Genomic DNA, 12,361 nt, shown 5'->3' with positions numbered 1-12,361 from the left:
AATATCAGAAAATTCCAGAAAAGTCCATCCCTTGATAAAGGGCAAAATGCTCACCAGCAAGCATTCAGCTGCCAGCACAACCTGTGGCACCTGCCCAAAGCCTGCAGGTCCCATCCCCAGGAGGGGGCTCAGCCTGGGGGCCCTGCCAAGCCCACCTTCCACACCATCCCAGAGAGACACAGCTGAGGGGGGATGTGGTCCTTGCCACCTTTATGAAACCAGACATGGACAAGAACAGAATGGCTTTAGCCTGAAGGATGGGGGCGAGGAAGTAAAACCAGCAGAATGGTGATATAGGGAAGGAAACTGCAGCTGGTGCACAAAACCAGCCTCAAACACATTGAGAGGCAGCTTGAGGAAATAGAAAGAGGAGGGTTGGGAGAGGAAAATAGGCAGAAATATCTCAGCAGGACAGTGACTCCCTTCAGCACAGCACTGGGGGCCTGGAGGCCCCAGGGTGAGTGGGAGCTGGGCTAAGACCTGGGCACAGAGAAGGGACCAGGGAAGGGTGGGGCAGGGGAAGGTGCAGGGTGAGAACAAAGGGGGAAGTACCAGGAACCAGAGCTCAGTCCCACGGCATTATCAGCCTGCCATGCTTCACTGGTTTGACTAAATATGTTCTTTTTAAACCAAAAGCAACTTCTCTTTTTCAAGAGTGAAGTAAGAGAAGCATCTCTGACTGGCTGCATTCTGTCCAACAGAGAAATGAAAAGTAGGGCTAAAGATGGAAACCCAAATGGAAACACCCCCAAAAATGAGTCTGCTGCAAAAGAAGACCAGCAGATAACTCAAATCTCTGCAGCAGCAGCCTACAGCCCCTCTGCAGAACAGAGCTTGCACTGCTTGTCCAGCAGCTGCTCAGCTACAAGTGTTAATTCCTGAAGTTGTTTGTGAAAGATGTATTAGGATTCTTAAAAAAATTTACTTGCCTTCCTAGGAACTGCACTTCACCCCGATGATGGTGGGGAATTGATTTGTATTTCCCTGTGTCTCCTTCTGGTCGAGTCACCGAGTAGCCTGCATACTGCACTCTGCATTAGAAAGGGGAGAAATAAAATAAACAAAAAATAATCACCCGTTGTGTTTGCTGTGCTGGCAGTGCTTCCAGGGCTGCAGTCAGAGCTCCTGGGGCTCTGGCCATGGCTCAGCCTTCCCATCCACGGAGCAGCCACACAAACCTCCCGCTGCCCTGGGCTCAGGCACGTCCCACAGCACCTCAGGGCCCCGCTCAGCAGCAGCGTGGGACACAGCACAGAGCCAGCACTCCTCTGCTTCCCACACACTGCCCTGCAGGCTGCAGCAGCCCCTGCCCACGGAGCCAGCACAGCCAGGGCAGGCACAGCCAGCCCAGGCCCTCTCTGGGGTGGCAATTGTCCCCTCAGAGCACTCAGAGCCCCTGTCTGGGGTGGCAATTGTCCCCTCAGAGCCCCTGCCCGGGGTGGCAATTGTCCCCTCAGAGCACTCAGAGCCCCTGTCTGGGGTGGCAATTGTCCCCTCAGAGCCCCTGCCCGGGGTGGCAATTGTCCCCTCAGAGCACTCAGTGCCACTGCCCGGGGTGGCAATTGTCCCCTCAGAGCACCCAGTGCCAGCCTCAGCTCACAAACCACCACGGGGCCCACGGAGCCCGTACCTGTTCCAGAGGTCGTCATCCTCACCACCCCAGCCCCAGAAGGCGTTGGGGAACCCGTTGATCTTCTGGAACTGCTCGACAGTGAGGCCACTCACGCCCCCGAAGAACTCGTTGTACGGGAGCCTGAGCAGGAGAGAAGGGTCAGGGCAGAGCCCCCCTGCATGGGGCTCTCCCACCTGCCATGGGAAAGCCCCAACCCTGAGGATGCTCTCTGACATTCCCTCTCATGCTCCCTTTGCACAAAGCCTGAGAAAAAACCCAGACTCATTCTCTGCCTTAAAAATCAATAAATGAAATCTATCAGTGTGTCCTCAGCAGTTGTGGCAGCAGGGAGGAAGAAGAGTGCTTACAGGTACATGTACTTATCCAGCTTGGCTGCAAAGTGCCTGGGCATCTGCCCACAGCCGTAGTAGTTGCGGTCGTTCTCTGGTATGTGGTCCACGTCGTGGAAGATGAGGCAGTCCCAGTCCAGGTCCTTCATTGCTTCCCGAAAGCCAACGTTGAAGAGCATGGCACGGTTGAAGGGTTGGTTTCCAGCCTGGCAGGGAGAAAGTTCCTTCTCAAGAGGAGTCCCTGCAGTTCTTGCTCTGTGTGTGTTCCCAGCCCTGCCTAGAAAACTGCAGAGGGCAACCAGGTCCCGTACTGGGACCATGAAAGAAGTGATGTATTGGAGCAGACCAGTGAGATCAACCAACACTGGAATATTCGATTTACAATACAGGAGTAAAAATAAAGTTGCCAAGGCCTTGTTTCTCAGACACTTGGAAAAAACCCCAATTTTGATCAATCTGTTTTAGCTAGAGCTAAATATGGAGGCACATTTACCGTGTGGATGAAGCCAAGCAGCCTAAGTGAGAGGTCCATGTACACATGAAATAAGAGTCATGTTCTACATGAAATGCTTAACTCTGGTCAGGTCATTCCTGTGCCTGGGGGATGCTGCCTGGAACCACTGCAGGGATATACAAAAAAACTGCAGCATTGTCTGAACTGCAAATACCTGGTCCAAAGCTTTTTTTAAAAAATAACTCCTACTAAACAGAATTTTAAAAATAAAACAGCAACAAAAATCCCCAATTTCTGTTTTTCATGTAAAACCAGTAACTTCTGGGCACCAGTAATCTCTTAGCTGTGCCACTTTTAGACAGAACAGGACGACTTAGACATTGCAGCATGAGCCTGCACCTGGCACGTCAGAAGTGTGACCTGGCAGGGACAGGGCAGAGCTGTGCCTGCCCCCTGCTCTCACCTGCTCCACGACGTAGAAGGCGAACTGCAAACGCTGCCGCTGCAGCATGGGAATGAGGTGTCTGAAGAGGACGGGCAGGTGCTCGTAGCGATTGCGGAATGGGATCAGGATCGCCACCTGAGAGCAGAGAACAGGCCCTTACCCACTGACCCCGGGCTGGGCAGCAGCTGGGCTGGGCTGGGGTTAGAGGAGCAGGAGCAGCACTAACCAAGCACTCTAAGGTCTCCCATGCAGAGCAGCCTTAAACCCTCCCAACTTCCAAAACATGGATTTCCTACTCAATTTTTGAGGAATTGTTGCTTTGGAAAAATTCAGTGTCACCTTGAGAAGGGAGACCTGCAGTGCCCCCTTGCCCTCTCTGCCCAGCACTGGGGACAGTGAAGCAGCCCTCGAGTTCACTATTCCTTCCCTGGGCACTGCATTGCCACAGTTGAGAGCTCCTCCCATCACTGCAGAGGTGCTCCCATGAACACCCTCCTGCTGCCCACAGGAGCAGCACACGGGGCTGCCCAGCTCCCAGTTACCTTCCAGCGAGGCAGGCAGTCACTCGGCTTCCAGTGCCCTCCCAGCTTGATGGAAGGGTCTTTGGAGAAGAACTGGTGGATGTCCTCCATGGTGATCTCGCTCATATTTACATCAATGGGGCCCTCTGTGGAGCAGGAGAAGCAGAGAGGTGAGGACCTGCTGTGGTGCTGGGGCAGCACTTGCTGCATCCCTGTCCTCCATCCCCAGCACTCAGCTGCTTTTCTCCAGCACCAGCAAAAGCAATCAGGAAATGCTGCTGGTGTAACACCTCAGCCTCCTCAGCCTTTGTGGCTGCTGTTGGATGCAGCTCTCCACGTGAGCCCCACTCCAGGGGCGCCCCTCTGCTCCTCCCTGCGTGTTTCCAGCAGACTAAACCCCCCACCTCAGCAGAGAGCATTCCTCCCTTTGGAAACATTTGCCCCCAAAGCCCAGTTTTCCCCCTGAGGGCAGCTTTGGTGGGAGCATTTCCCCCGGGGGCCCAGCCCATGTCGCACAGCAGCCCCGGCACAGCTCGGGGCTGGGCCTGGCAGCACTGCCGAGGCACAGGGAGCCACCCCGCCGTCACTGCCCCTGGAAAAGGGCTGGCAGAGCCTTTCCACCGGCTCCCAGCACACAATCCCTCTTTTGTTTGTGTTTGCCAGGCAATGGGCTCCTACTTCAGCAGGGAGACATGCCTCCGACACAGCGGGGATTAATTCCTGAGGGTGGGTAAACAATGATTTCCCAGGAGGGAGCTGGCTCTGAACAGTGCTCCCATTCATCCCTAGGTGCCTGGCAGGGAAAGGTGCAATGGTGGTGAGGCTGGGAATGCCACTGAGAGCCCTCCAAAGCCATGGGGAGCAGGAGGGGGCACGGGGTGACAGGATGCCACTCACTCATAGAAGGGAGCCTCTCAGGACAGGTATTGTTGGGGAAGTAGGTAAAGTCTTCAGGAAGAAACGTTGTGGCTTGCAGAAGGGTGTCATTGTGGCTCAGATCAAGAGGATAATCTGGGAGGAAAAAAAAATAGAGAAGCTTTCACCTGAGCTATAGATCTGTTATTTCCAGCCACCTCCCCATGCTACTGCAAGCAGACTCCAAAGTCAACCACAGCTGAGGATGTCCCCAACAGCACAGCTGTGTCCCCAGTGGAACGGGCTCTGGCCTTGCAACCCAGCTGGGTGCTCATCCCCATCCTGGGACAGGTGCCTACAGGAGCCCCAGCAGCCTTAGCACCACACCAAAGAAAGGTTTGCATTTTCTGGCCAAAGGAGGAATTTTGATCATCCAAAGGAGCACGTGACTCTTGAAAGGAAAAGCTACCAGTGCCTTGTCCCTGAAGGACCCTGGCACAGCAAGGGGATATGTGCTCCTCCAGCAGGTCTGTTCCCAACAGGAAAGAGGCAAGTCCCCAGGCAGGTCTCAATGCCAGCTAGAACTGCCAGTGCAGTATCCTCCACAGGGCAATCCTGCCTGGAATCCTCCTCAAAGGATCAATAAAAACTCTCACATTACACGCAGACTTCCCTCTGCTCCCTGCAAGAGCAGAGGAGCCCCCGAGCTCCCAATTCCCCTTTAACACCCTTGAACCTCCCGGGCAGCACTCCCAGCCTGCTGCACCTGAGGATGCCCGAAGGTTCTCCACCTGAACAAGCTGTGGGCGCTAGTATGTAACATCACGGCAGTAACGTTGTTTATTCACTCAAGTAAACAGTATCCAAACTATCTCAAAACTCAAGATGGGCTGTACACAGAGCCTAAGGGCTTCTCAAGTAGGATAGAGGTTATTTTGGATGCTTGATACTGTTCCAAATTTCCAGAAACAATTTTCCCTGTAAACTCCCATTACCAGAGCACACCCGCAGTACTCGGCCCAGGTCCCTGCCCACAGTGAAGCTCAACTGCTCTGTTTTGCACCAAGAGCTGCCTTTTTTGCTGGGTTTCCTCTTGCAGCTGTCTCAGTGCCCACAACAGTGGGCGCTTCCAGGCAGTGACACCCACCCAGGCGCCCAAAATCAGTCAGGGAGGGAAGGCTCTGACCCCAGTGTTAATGCAGTCCTTGTGGCCACAGCACCAAGTGCCTTCCAGACGTCACCACCACCTATCCTGTGCCTGCTCTGACCTGCCTGCCAGGGAAGGTTGCCCAAGGACGGCGCACGGTGCTCATATGCGCTAAAACTGTGCTCGTGGCTGGGGCTCCTGGGGAGGGACGGTGTCCTCACGTGGCCCTGCAGCTGGGACTGACTGGGATGAGGTTCAAGCAAAGCCCAGTATGGCAGCACCAGCACTGGTGCCACTGGCACTGTGGCCACCAGCTCCCGCCTGCTGCAGGGGGACACAGGTTCCTGGATCACCTGGTGCCCCCCAGGCCACAGCCCCAGCAGGACGAAGGCTCTCCCCACTTCCAGCAGAAGCAATGAAGCATCTCACCCTCCTCCCTTCAGGGGATCAGCCACTTCCTCACCCTGCCTCTGCTTTACTTGATGTTTCCAGTCTTAAAAATAGCTCGGGGTGGCTGCCCTGGCTGACTTCGTGCAGCACAGGGGTGACCCGGGGTGTTCATCTCCTCCTAAGTCGATAATTCCCCTCCCGTGCCATCCCAGCCAGGGCACAGCTGAACTGGTGGCTGCACCTCAGCAGGCTGGGCACCAAGGACAAGCTCATACTCCTGCTAATGAGAAAATGATCCTGCCTTGTAAAACTCTGTCAGCCCCTGCTCTGCTGCTGAACCCCAGCGGGCGAGGAGCCGAGCTCCCCACGCCAGCCTGGTGCCAACAGCCCCGGCGTGTGGGGACGTGCCAGCAGGGAGGGGACAGGCTGGGTGTCACCAGCCCAGCAGCAACGCCTCACACACAGCCAGGGGCAGCTCTGCCTCCCTGCACCACACTGACAGCACAGCTCAGAGCCCCACACGCTCCTGTGTGGGGATGATGAGGGGCTGGCAGGGGGAGCCTGCGCTCTGCTCCCCACATCCTGCCCAGAGTTCAGCAGATTATTTGTGGCAGATCCCCAGCCAAGTCAGCTCGGTTCATACTCGCACGGGAAGAGTGAAGCTCACGGGCACAGGCTCCTCCACGTGCCCAGAGCCAGGGCTCTGCGCAGGCGCACGCCTGGGATGGTATTTTTTAAATATGAAACCTGATCCTTGTACTGAATTTGAAAGTGTTTACCCTCAGACTGGTTGCAGCTACAAGTTGAATTCCTGGAAAGCAAAGAGGTTTTCAGATCAAATCCCATCACTTCAGACCTTTCAAAATTTTCACTTCTTATACAAGTTAGAAGCATTTGAACTTTTTACATATATAAATAAATAAAATTTTTATATTTTGACAGTATTTCTATATATAGGGTATTTTTACATTATATATATATTTTATATATAAAAATAAAAGCTGTAGACAATTAATCAAAGCTTCCACCCGGCATTTACCAGTATAAATTAATGCCTTCAACTTAATTTTCAATGAGAATGGGACTTTGAATCAAAATTTCAGTTATTCAAGAAATACCTGAGTCATTCACACTGCTGTTCCTCTTGGCATAGGCACTGCGGACCACCTGCTCGTACACCTGAGCTCCTATAGTTCGCATGTTCTCACGGATCATGATGCCTTGGGCTTGCATCATGAAGAGGTAGGTGTTCACTGCAAGGAGGAAGAAAAAGGAATATTTCCATCAGCATCAGCTTTTGTAGGGAAAAGAAATCAGGGTCTTTTGGAAGCACTGGCAGCCTCCTGTTTGATTTGAGCTCCCATGCCAGAAGGATCCCTGGGCTGCACGTGCTGCAGCAGAGCTGGGAAGGGCAGGAATTGGGCAGTGGAGGCGTAGGGCACGTGAGGGAACCCAGCTGTGACAAGGGGGATGTACCCAGCCAAACCTGACTACCAGGCTGAGAGACAGCACTGCAGCTTAACCAACAGCACCTTTGGCTGCTTAATTAGGGGGTTTAATTAGGAAATACCATTATAACAGGAAACCCAGCTGTGTGCCTGGAGAAGGGCAGCTGTTCCAGACTGCAGCACCGAGGGCTGGCACTTGCCTGGCAGAGGCACCACAAAAAGCACCACAAAAAGCATCCCCAACACCAGGCTCTGAGCCCCCAGAATGTCACACCCCTGGGCAGGCAGCAGCACAAGCTTTGGGTCCCCAGGGCAGCTCCCCAGCCACGTCTCTTCCCCCTCTCCTCTCCTGCTGACCCTGTGCCCTGGCACAGCTCAGGCTGAGCCTGATTAGGTTTCAGTTCAAGCTGACACCCAGCTGGCAGCACCAGGCCCCAAAGCAACAGCAGCAAGCACAGCCCTGTGTCCCCAGCAGCTCCCATGGCACAGCAGGACAGACACCCACAGGGGCAGCAGGACAGACACCATGCACAGCACCCCTCGCCAGTGCCACTGTGCCAGCCACAGCCCTCTTGGTGTAGTTTGAGGCTTAAGAATGAAGTGGAAAACAAAATCTTGACATGAAGATACTGAGAAGGGGCAACCTAGAATGCCTATTCTGCACTAGTAATTAAAAAACCAGGTCAAAAGACACTCCAGGAGGGATAAAGAGGGCACTGGGCCAAGGAAACAACAGAGACCCTGCTCAGAGGAGGGCAGTAGCTGATGCAATGTCACCAGGAAACACCCAGAGCAGACAGGTCATTTGTACAGCAGGCATATCACAGCCTGAAACCAGCAGCTACCAGTGCCAGGAGGGCACAGCCATGGCAGGAGCACCGGCAGCACAGGTTGGATACGGCACCGCCACAGGAGAGGGGCATCCCCACCCCGGGGTACACACCCTGCATCCCCACAGCTGCCCCCCTTCTGCACCCACACACCGAGGCAGCTCCAGAAAGGCTGCCCAGATACATTTCCCAATCCCAAATGTATTTTGTTTTCACACAGTAAATATTTGAAAGGGGGATGGAGCCCCATGTCATGCCCAGAGCCCAGCGCCCTGCCCGGCGGCTGCCCATGCCCAGCCTCCCCCTGAGCCATGAGGAATCACTGGATTTTCAGAAAGAAGGGGGTCAACTGCATGAAGTGCTTGGCAACTAAACATCTTGAAATGCAATTTTGAATGTCCATTTCCAGCCCCTCTTCCCCTACACGTGCCCTTTGCAGTTGGGCCAGTGATGGCACCTTAAGCCAGCGGTTACACAGCAATGAGCAGGAGCTGCCTTAGACAAAGCTCAAACCCTCTTGGCTCAGCCACCTGTTCTGGGGCCAGCTCTGGAACCAGAGTGACCTCCAGGTCAGCTGGTGGCACCTACAGCTTAAACCAGAGTGAGCTCTGGTGCAGTTTCTCAGCAAGGCCCAGCCACAGCCCTGCCTCCGGTGTGCCACGTTAAGGGTTGGTGCTTGGGGCATCTGGTCCCCAAGGCCACATCCTGCCCAGTGACAGCAGCCACCCTGCTGCTGGCACCAGGCCCTACCAGCAGGCAGCAGCAAGCAGGGCATGCACAGGGCACAGCATTCCCTGGAGCTGGGCAGGGCATGCACAGGGCACAGCATCCCCCAGAGCCGGGCAGGGCATGCAGCCATGGGCACAGCATCCCCTGGGGCTGGGCAGGGCATGCACAGGGCACAGCATCCCCCAGAGCTGAGCAGGGCAAGCAGCCATGGGCACAGCATCCCCTCGGGATGGCAGGGCATGCACAGGGCACAGCATCCCCTGGAGCTGGGCAGGGCATGCAGCCACGGGCACAGCATCCCCCAGAGCTGAGCAGAGCATGCAGCCACGGGCACAGCATCCCCTGGAGCCGGGCAGGGCATGCACAGGGCACAGCATCCCCCAGAGCTGAGCAGGGCAAGCAGCCACGGGCACAGCATCCCCTGGAGCTGGGCAGGGCATGCAGCCACGGGCACAGCATCCCCTGGGGCTGGGCAGGGCATGGCAGGGCACAGCATCCCCTGGAGCTGGGCAGGGCATGCAGCCACAGGCACAGCATCCCCTGGAGCTGGGCAGGGCATGGAGCCACGGGCACAGCATCCCCTGGAGCTGGGCAGGGCATGCAGCCACGGGCACAGCATCCCCTGGGGCTGGGCAGGGCATGGCAGGGCACAGCATCTCCTGGAGCTGGGCAGGGCATGCAGCCACGGGCACAGCATCCCCTGGAGCTGGGCAGGGCATGCAGCCACGGGCACAGCATCCCCTGGGGCTGGGCAGGGCATGGCAGGGCACAGCATCTCCTGGGGCTGGGCAGGGCATGCAGCCATGGGCACAGCATCCCCTGGGGCTGGGCAGGCACGGACTGAGTGGGACAGCGGCACTGCAGCCTCGGCGCCGCCTCCAGCCAGCACTGACAGCCCTCCCAAAACCCGAGCCTAGCCAAGAGGCAGGCACAGCTTCTCTCCTCTGCACAGAGCTATGGGATTGAAGCCGCTCAGCCGGGCTGCTCTCGGGCCCAGGCTGCTGCAGGAAGGGGCAGCCAGGCCGCATCTTCCAGCGCACACGGAGCTGGGTCAGCGCTGAAAAACAACTCGCTGATGCTGATCAAGTAATTTCACTTTCTACTTCATTATGCTTCTGCTTGCTGGGTAAAGCAGATCCAGGTTTGGTGAAGCATGAAAGAACAGGAGAGAAGTCAGCGTGCAATCCTGGCGAATTTGAGGAAGAGGCAGGCTTGTCGGGCGCACTGAAAGCGCCGTTTGTTCCCTGCGCGGCGCAGACGGAGCCGGGCCCCGCCACAGCCACATGACACGGCTCGCAGGGCTCCAGCGGCTGCGGGGATCCTGAGCAGACTGTCACAGCATCCCAGGGGAGCAGGCAGCAACAACACCAGCTTTGTGTCAGGCAGCACTCGCCTTTTCACATATTAACCCCTTTAAGCAGATGATTAAGGAGATACCTGGCCAAGGATGGTATGCCATCAACACACCAAACACCCAACATAACAGCCCCCCACGACCAGGGACCAGAGCCCCTTCTCCTACCCCCAAAACTGCCTGCGTGAGATAAGCTTCACAAACACTGTGTTTATCCAGAGCATGCAATTCTTTCAGGTCAGAAAATCGGATTTAAACCACGTTATTGTAAACATTTCACCCCCTGTGCACACACGGTGCTTAGATTGGCTCCAGGGGCTTGCTGTGGCCAGGGCTGGGGCTGCACCAACATTTGGGAATCGCTGTACTGAGCTCAAATCTCACTCCTCCTCCATTTACTGCCCTTTTGATGAGCAAATTAGCCATGTTTTAAATTTATTAAGCCTGACCTGGCTGACCCTGCAGAGCCCAGGGCCCCTCTACCCAGAGGCGTTTCCCAGAGCAGATGCCCATCACCCCTGAGCATTCACTGCTGCAGACACAGACTCGTGGTGGGCTTGGCCTGAACCGTGGTTCAGCCAGAAAGCAATTCTCCCTGTTGTGATATATTGCTAATCTCATCACACAGGATGATCTCGAAAATTACATCGGCCTTCTGCCTTTCCTCCCTGTGAGCATGCGGGGCTCCAGAGCCCAGCACGGAGTGACAACAGCCTGGCTGCTGCCACTGGGCAGCTGGACAAGGACAGCATGGCAGAGGGGAGCTGTCCCTTCTCCTATTCATTTCCAGCAAATCCTCATGCCCCACGCAGAAAACAAGCAGAATTTAAGAATCCATTTACCCAAATAACTGCCTGAAGATTATTCTCGTTGGTTCATTAAAGGACAAGTCAACCCCGCTGTGATTTAAACACACGGGAAACATGACAGCTTGTCACCAGCTGGAGCAAGGCTGCAGCCCAGGGCATGGCACCCCTTGGGAGGCTGCACCCTAACCTCTCTGCTCACAAGCAAACTGGGAGAGCAAGTGCTCACTCCAGCCAGCAGTGGATGCAACAACTTCAGCCAGGGAAGTAAAGTCCAATTACATAAATGAGCACTGAAGTCTTCCTGTAATCATTTCTCTGTTAGTATTTTCGGAGCACTTCTAATCAAGAAACAGCTGACTCTCCCATGGAAAATTAGTTTCATCATGATGATACATACTAGAAGAGGCAACAGGGTAATTTGCAGCTTGGGAGCTGATTTGGAAGGGGACTGACTGTGATCTGTGCCAGCCCCCGACACAGGACAGGGGCAGACCTGACACGTCCCACTCCTGACCCTGACATGGGAGCTTCCTGCAGCATCCCATCCTGCAGGGGACAGCGGGGTGCCCCGGGCTGGGGGACACAGCCCCTGCAGCCGGGGCAGGAAGAGGGGCCGAGTGCCTCACAGCAGCCCTGCACGCCTGCAGCAGCATCAGCGCCCAGCACGGCAGCCAGGCTTTCCTGAGGAAGGAGCCAGCCTTCCTCTGCTTTGAGATTTAGGGCTTTCAGTCACATTCAGCATTTTTCCCATTCATTAGTGCACTCGTGCTGCAGAAGCACAGAGGGGATGTTTGGGTTCATCGTGGTCTCACTGCTACGTGCAGCCTTCTCCTGCCAGTACCTGGAGCCCTGTATCAGCAAGGACAATCCCAGCCAGCCCCCAGAGCCCCCATTTCAAACAGCACAGTCACAAACTAATGCATCACCCAAGAAACTCCTGCTGAACACTGTGCCAGATGCTTGGAGTGGGCACAAGGCACCCAGCAGAGCTCGTGGGACACCTCACGTGGGAGACGCAGCAGTGACTGGGAAGGGGTGAGGGTCCCACAGGCAGCAGGGTGGGTGCTCAGGCCACCCTGCCAGGGCTGGGGGGTCCTGCCCGCTGCAGACACCTCCCGCAGGGCCCAGAGACAGCAAAACCAGCAGAGTCATGTCAAGGCTACGCCTTCTGCTAAGCTCTCCCCGCAGACCCCCAGCATCAATCCAGCTCCATTAGCATTAGCAATATAAAGGGGTTTAATCAAACTAAGCCTCTAAGGCACTGATAGACAGTTAGGATAGTCTTAACTCATAAATAACCCAACTAGGAAAAGTAGCAGCATCCCAGTGTTAATACACCATGAGACCTCAGTCTCCATTAGCTTTCCAGTGGCACTGTATTCCCCAGACATGCTGAGCGCCAGAACAATTAAATAAG

At 55.5% G+C, this 12,361-nt stretch overlaps 1 protein-coding gene across 1 annotated transcript in view; it reads right to left on the bottom strand.

Annotated features, from left to right (window-relative positions):
• The window catches only part of B4GALT5 (beta-1,4-galactosyltransferase 5), a 33,121-nt gene that overhangs the window by 3,127 nt on the left and 17,633 nt on the right, over positions 1–12,361 (bottom strand). The window contains exons 2-8 of the mRNA XM_066561664.1: positions 6,893–7,027; positions 4,280–4,393; positions 3,404–3,528; positions 2,880–2,996; positions 1,981–2,168; positions 1,631–1,753; positions 930–1,031 (exon numbers count right to left, since the gene is read on the bottom strand). Of these exons, the coding sequence (XP_066417761.1) occupies positions 930–1,031; positions 1,631–1,753; positions 1,981–2,168; positions 2,880–2,996; positions 3,404–3,528; positions 4,280–4,393; positions 6,893–7,027 (904 nt within the window). The remainder of the gene's footprint in view (positions 1–929; positions 1,032–1,630; positions 1,754–1,980; positions 2,169–2,879; positions 2,997–3,403; positions 3,529–4,279; positions 4,394–6,892; positions 7,028–12,361) is intronic.

This window comes from Molothrus aeneus, chromosome 17 (assembly GCF_037042795.1).
Source record: "Molothrus aeneus isolate 106 chromosome 17, BPBGC_Maene_1.0, whole genome shotgun sequence".
Taxonomy (NCBI): Eukaryota; Metazoa; Chordata; class Aves; order Passeriformes; family Icteridae; genus Molothrus; species Molothrus aeneus.
This window is presented reverse-complemented; position numbering and strand designations above follow the sequence as displayed.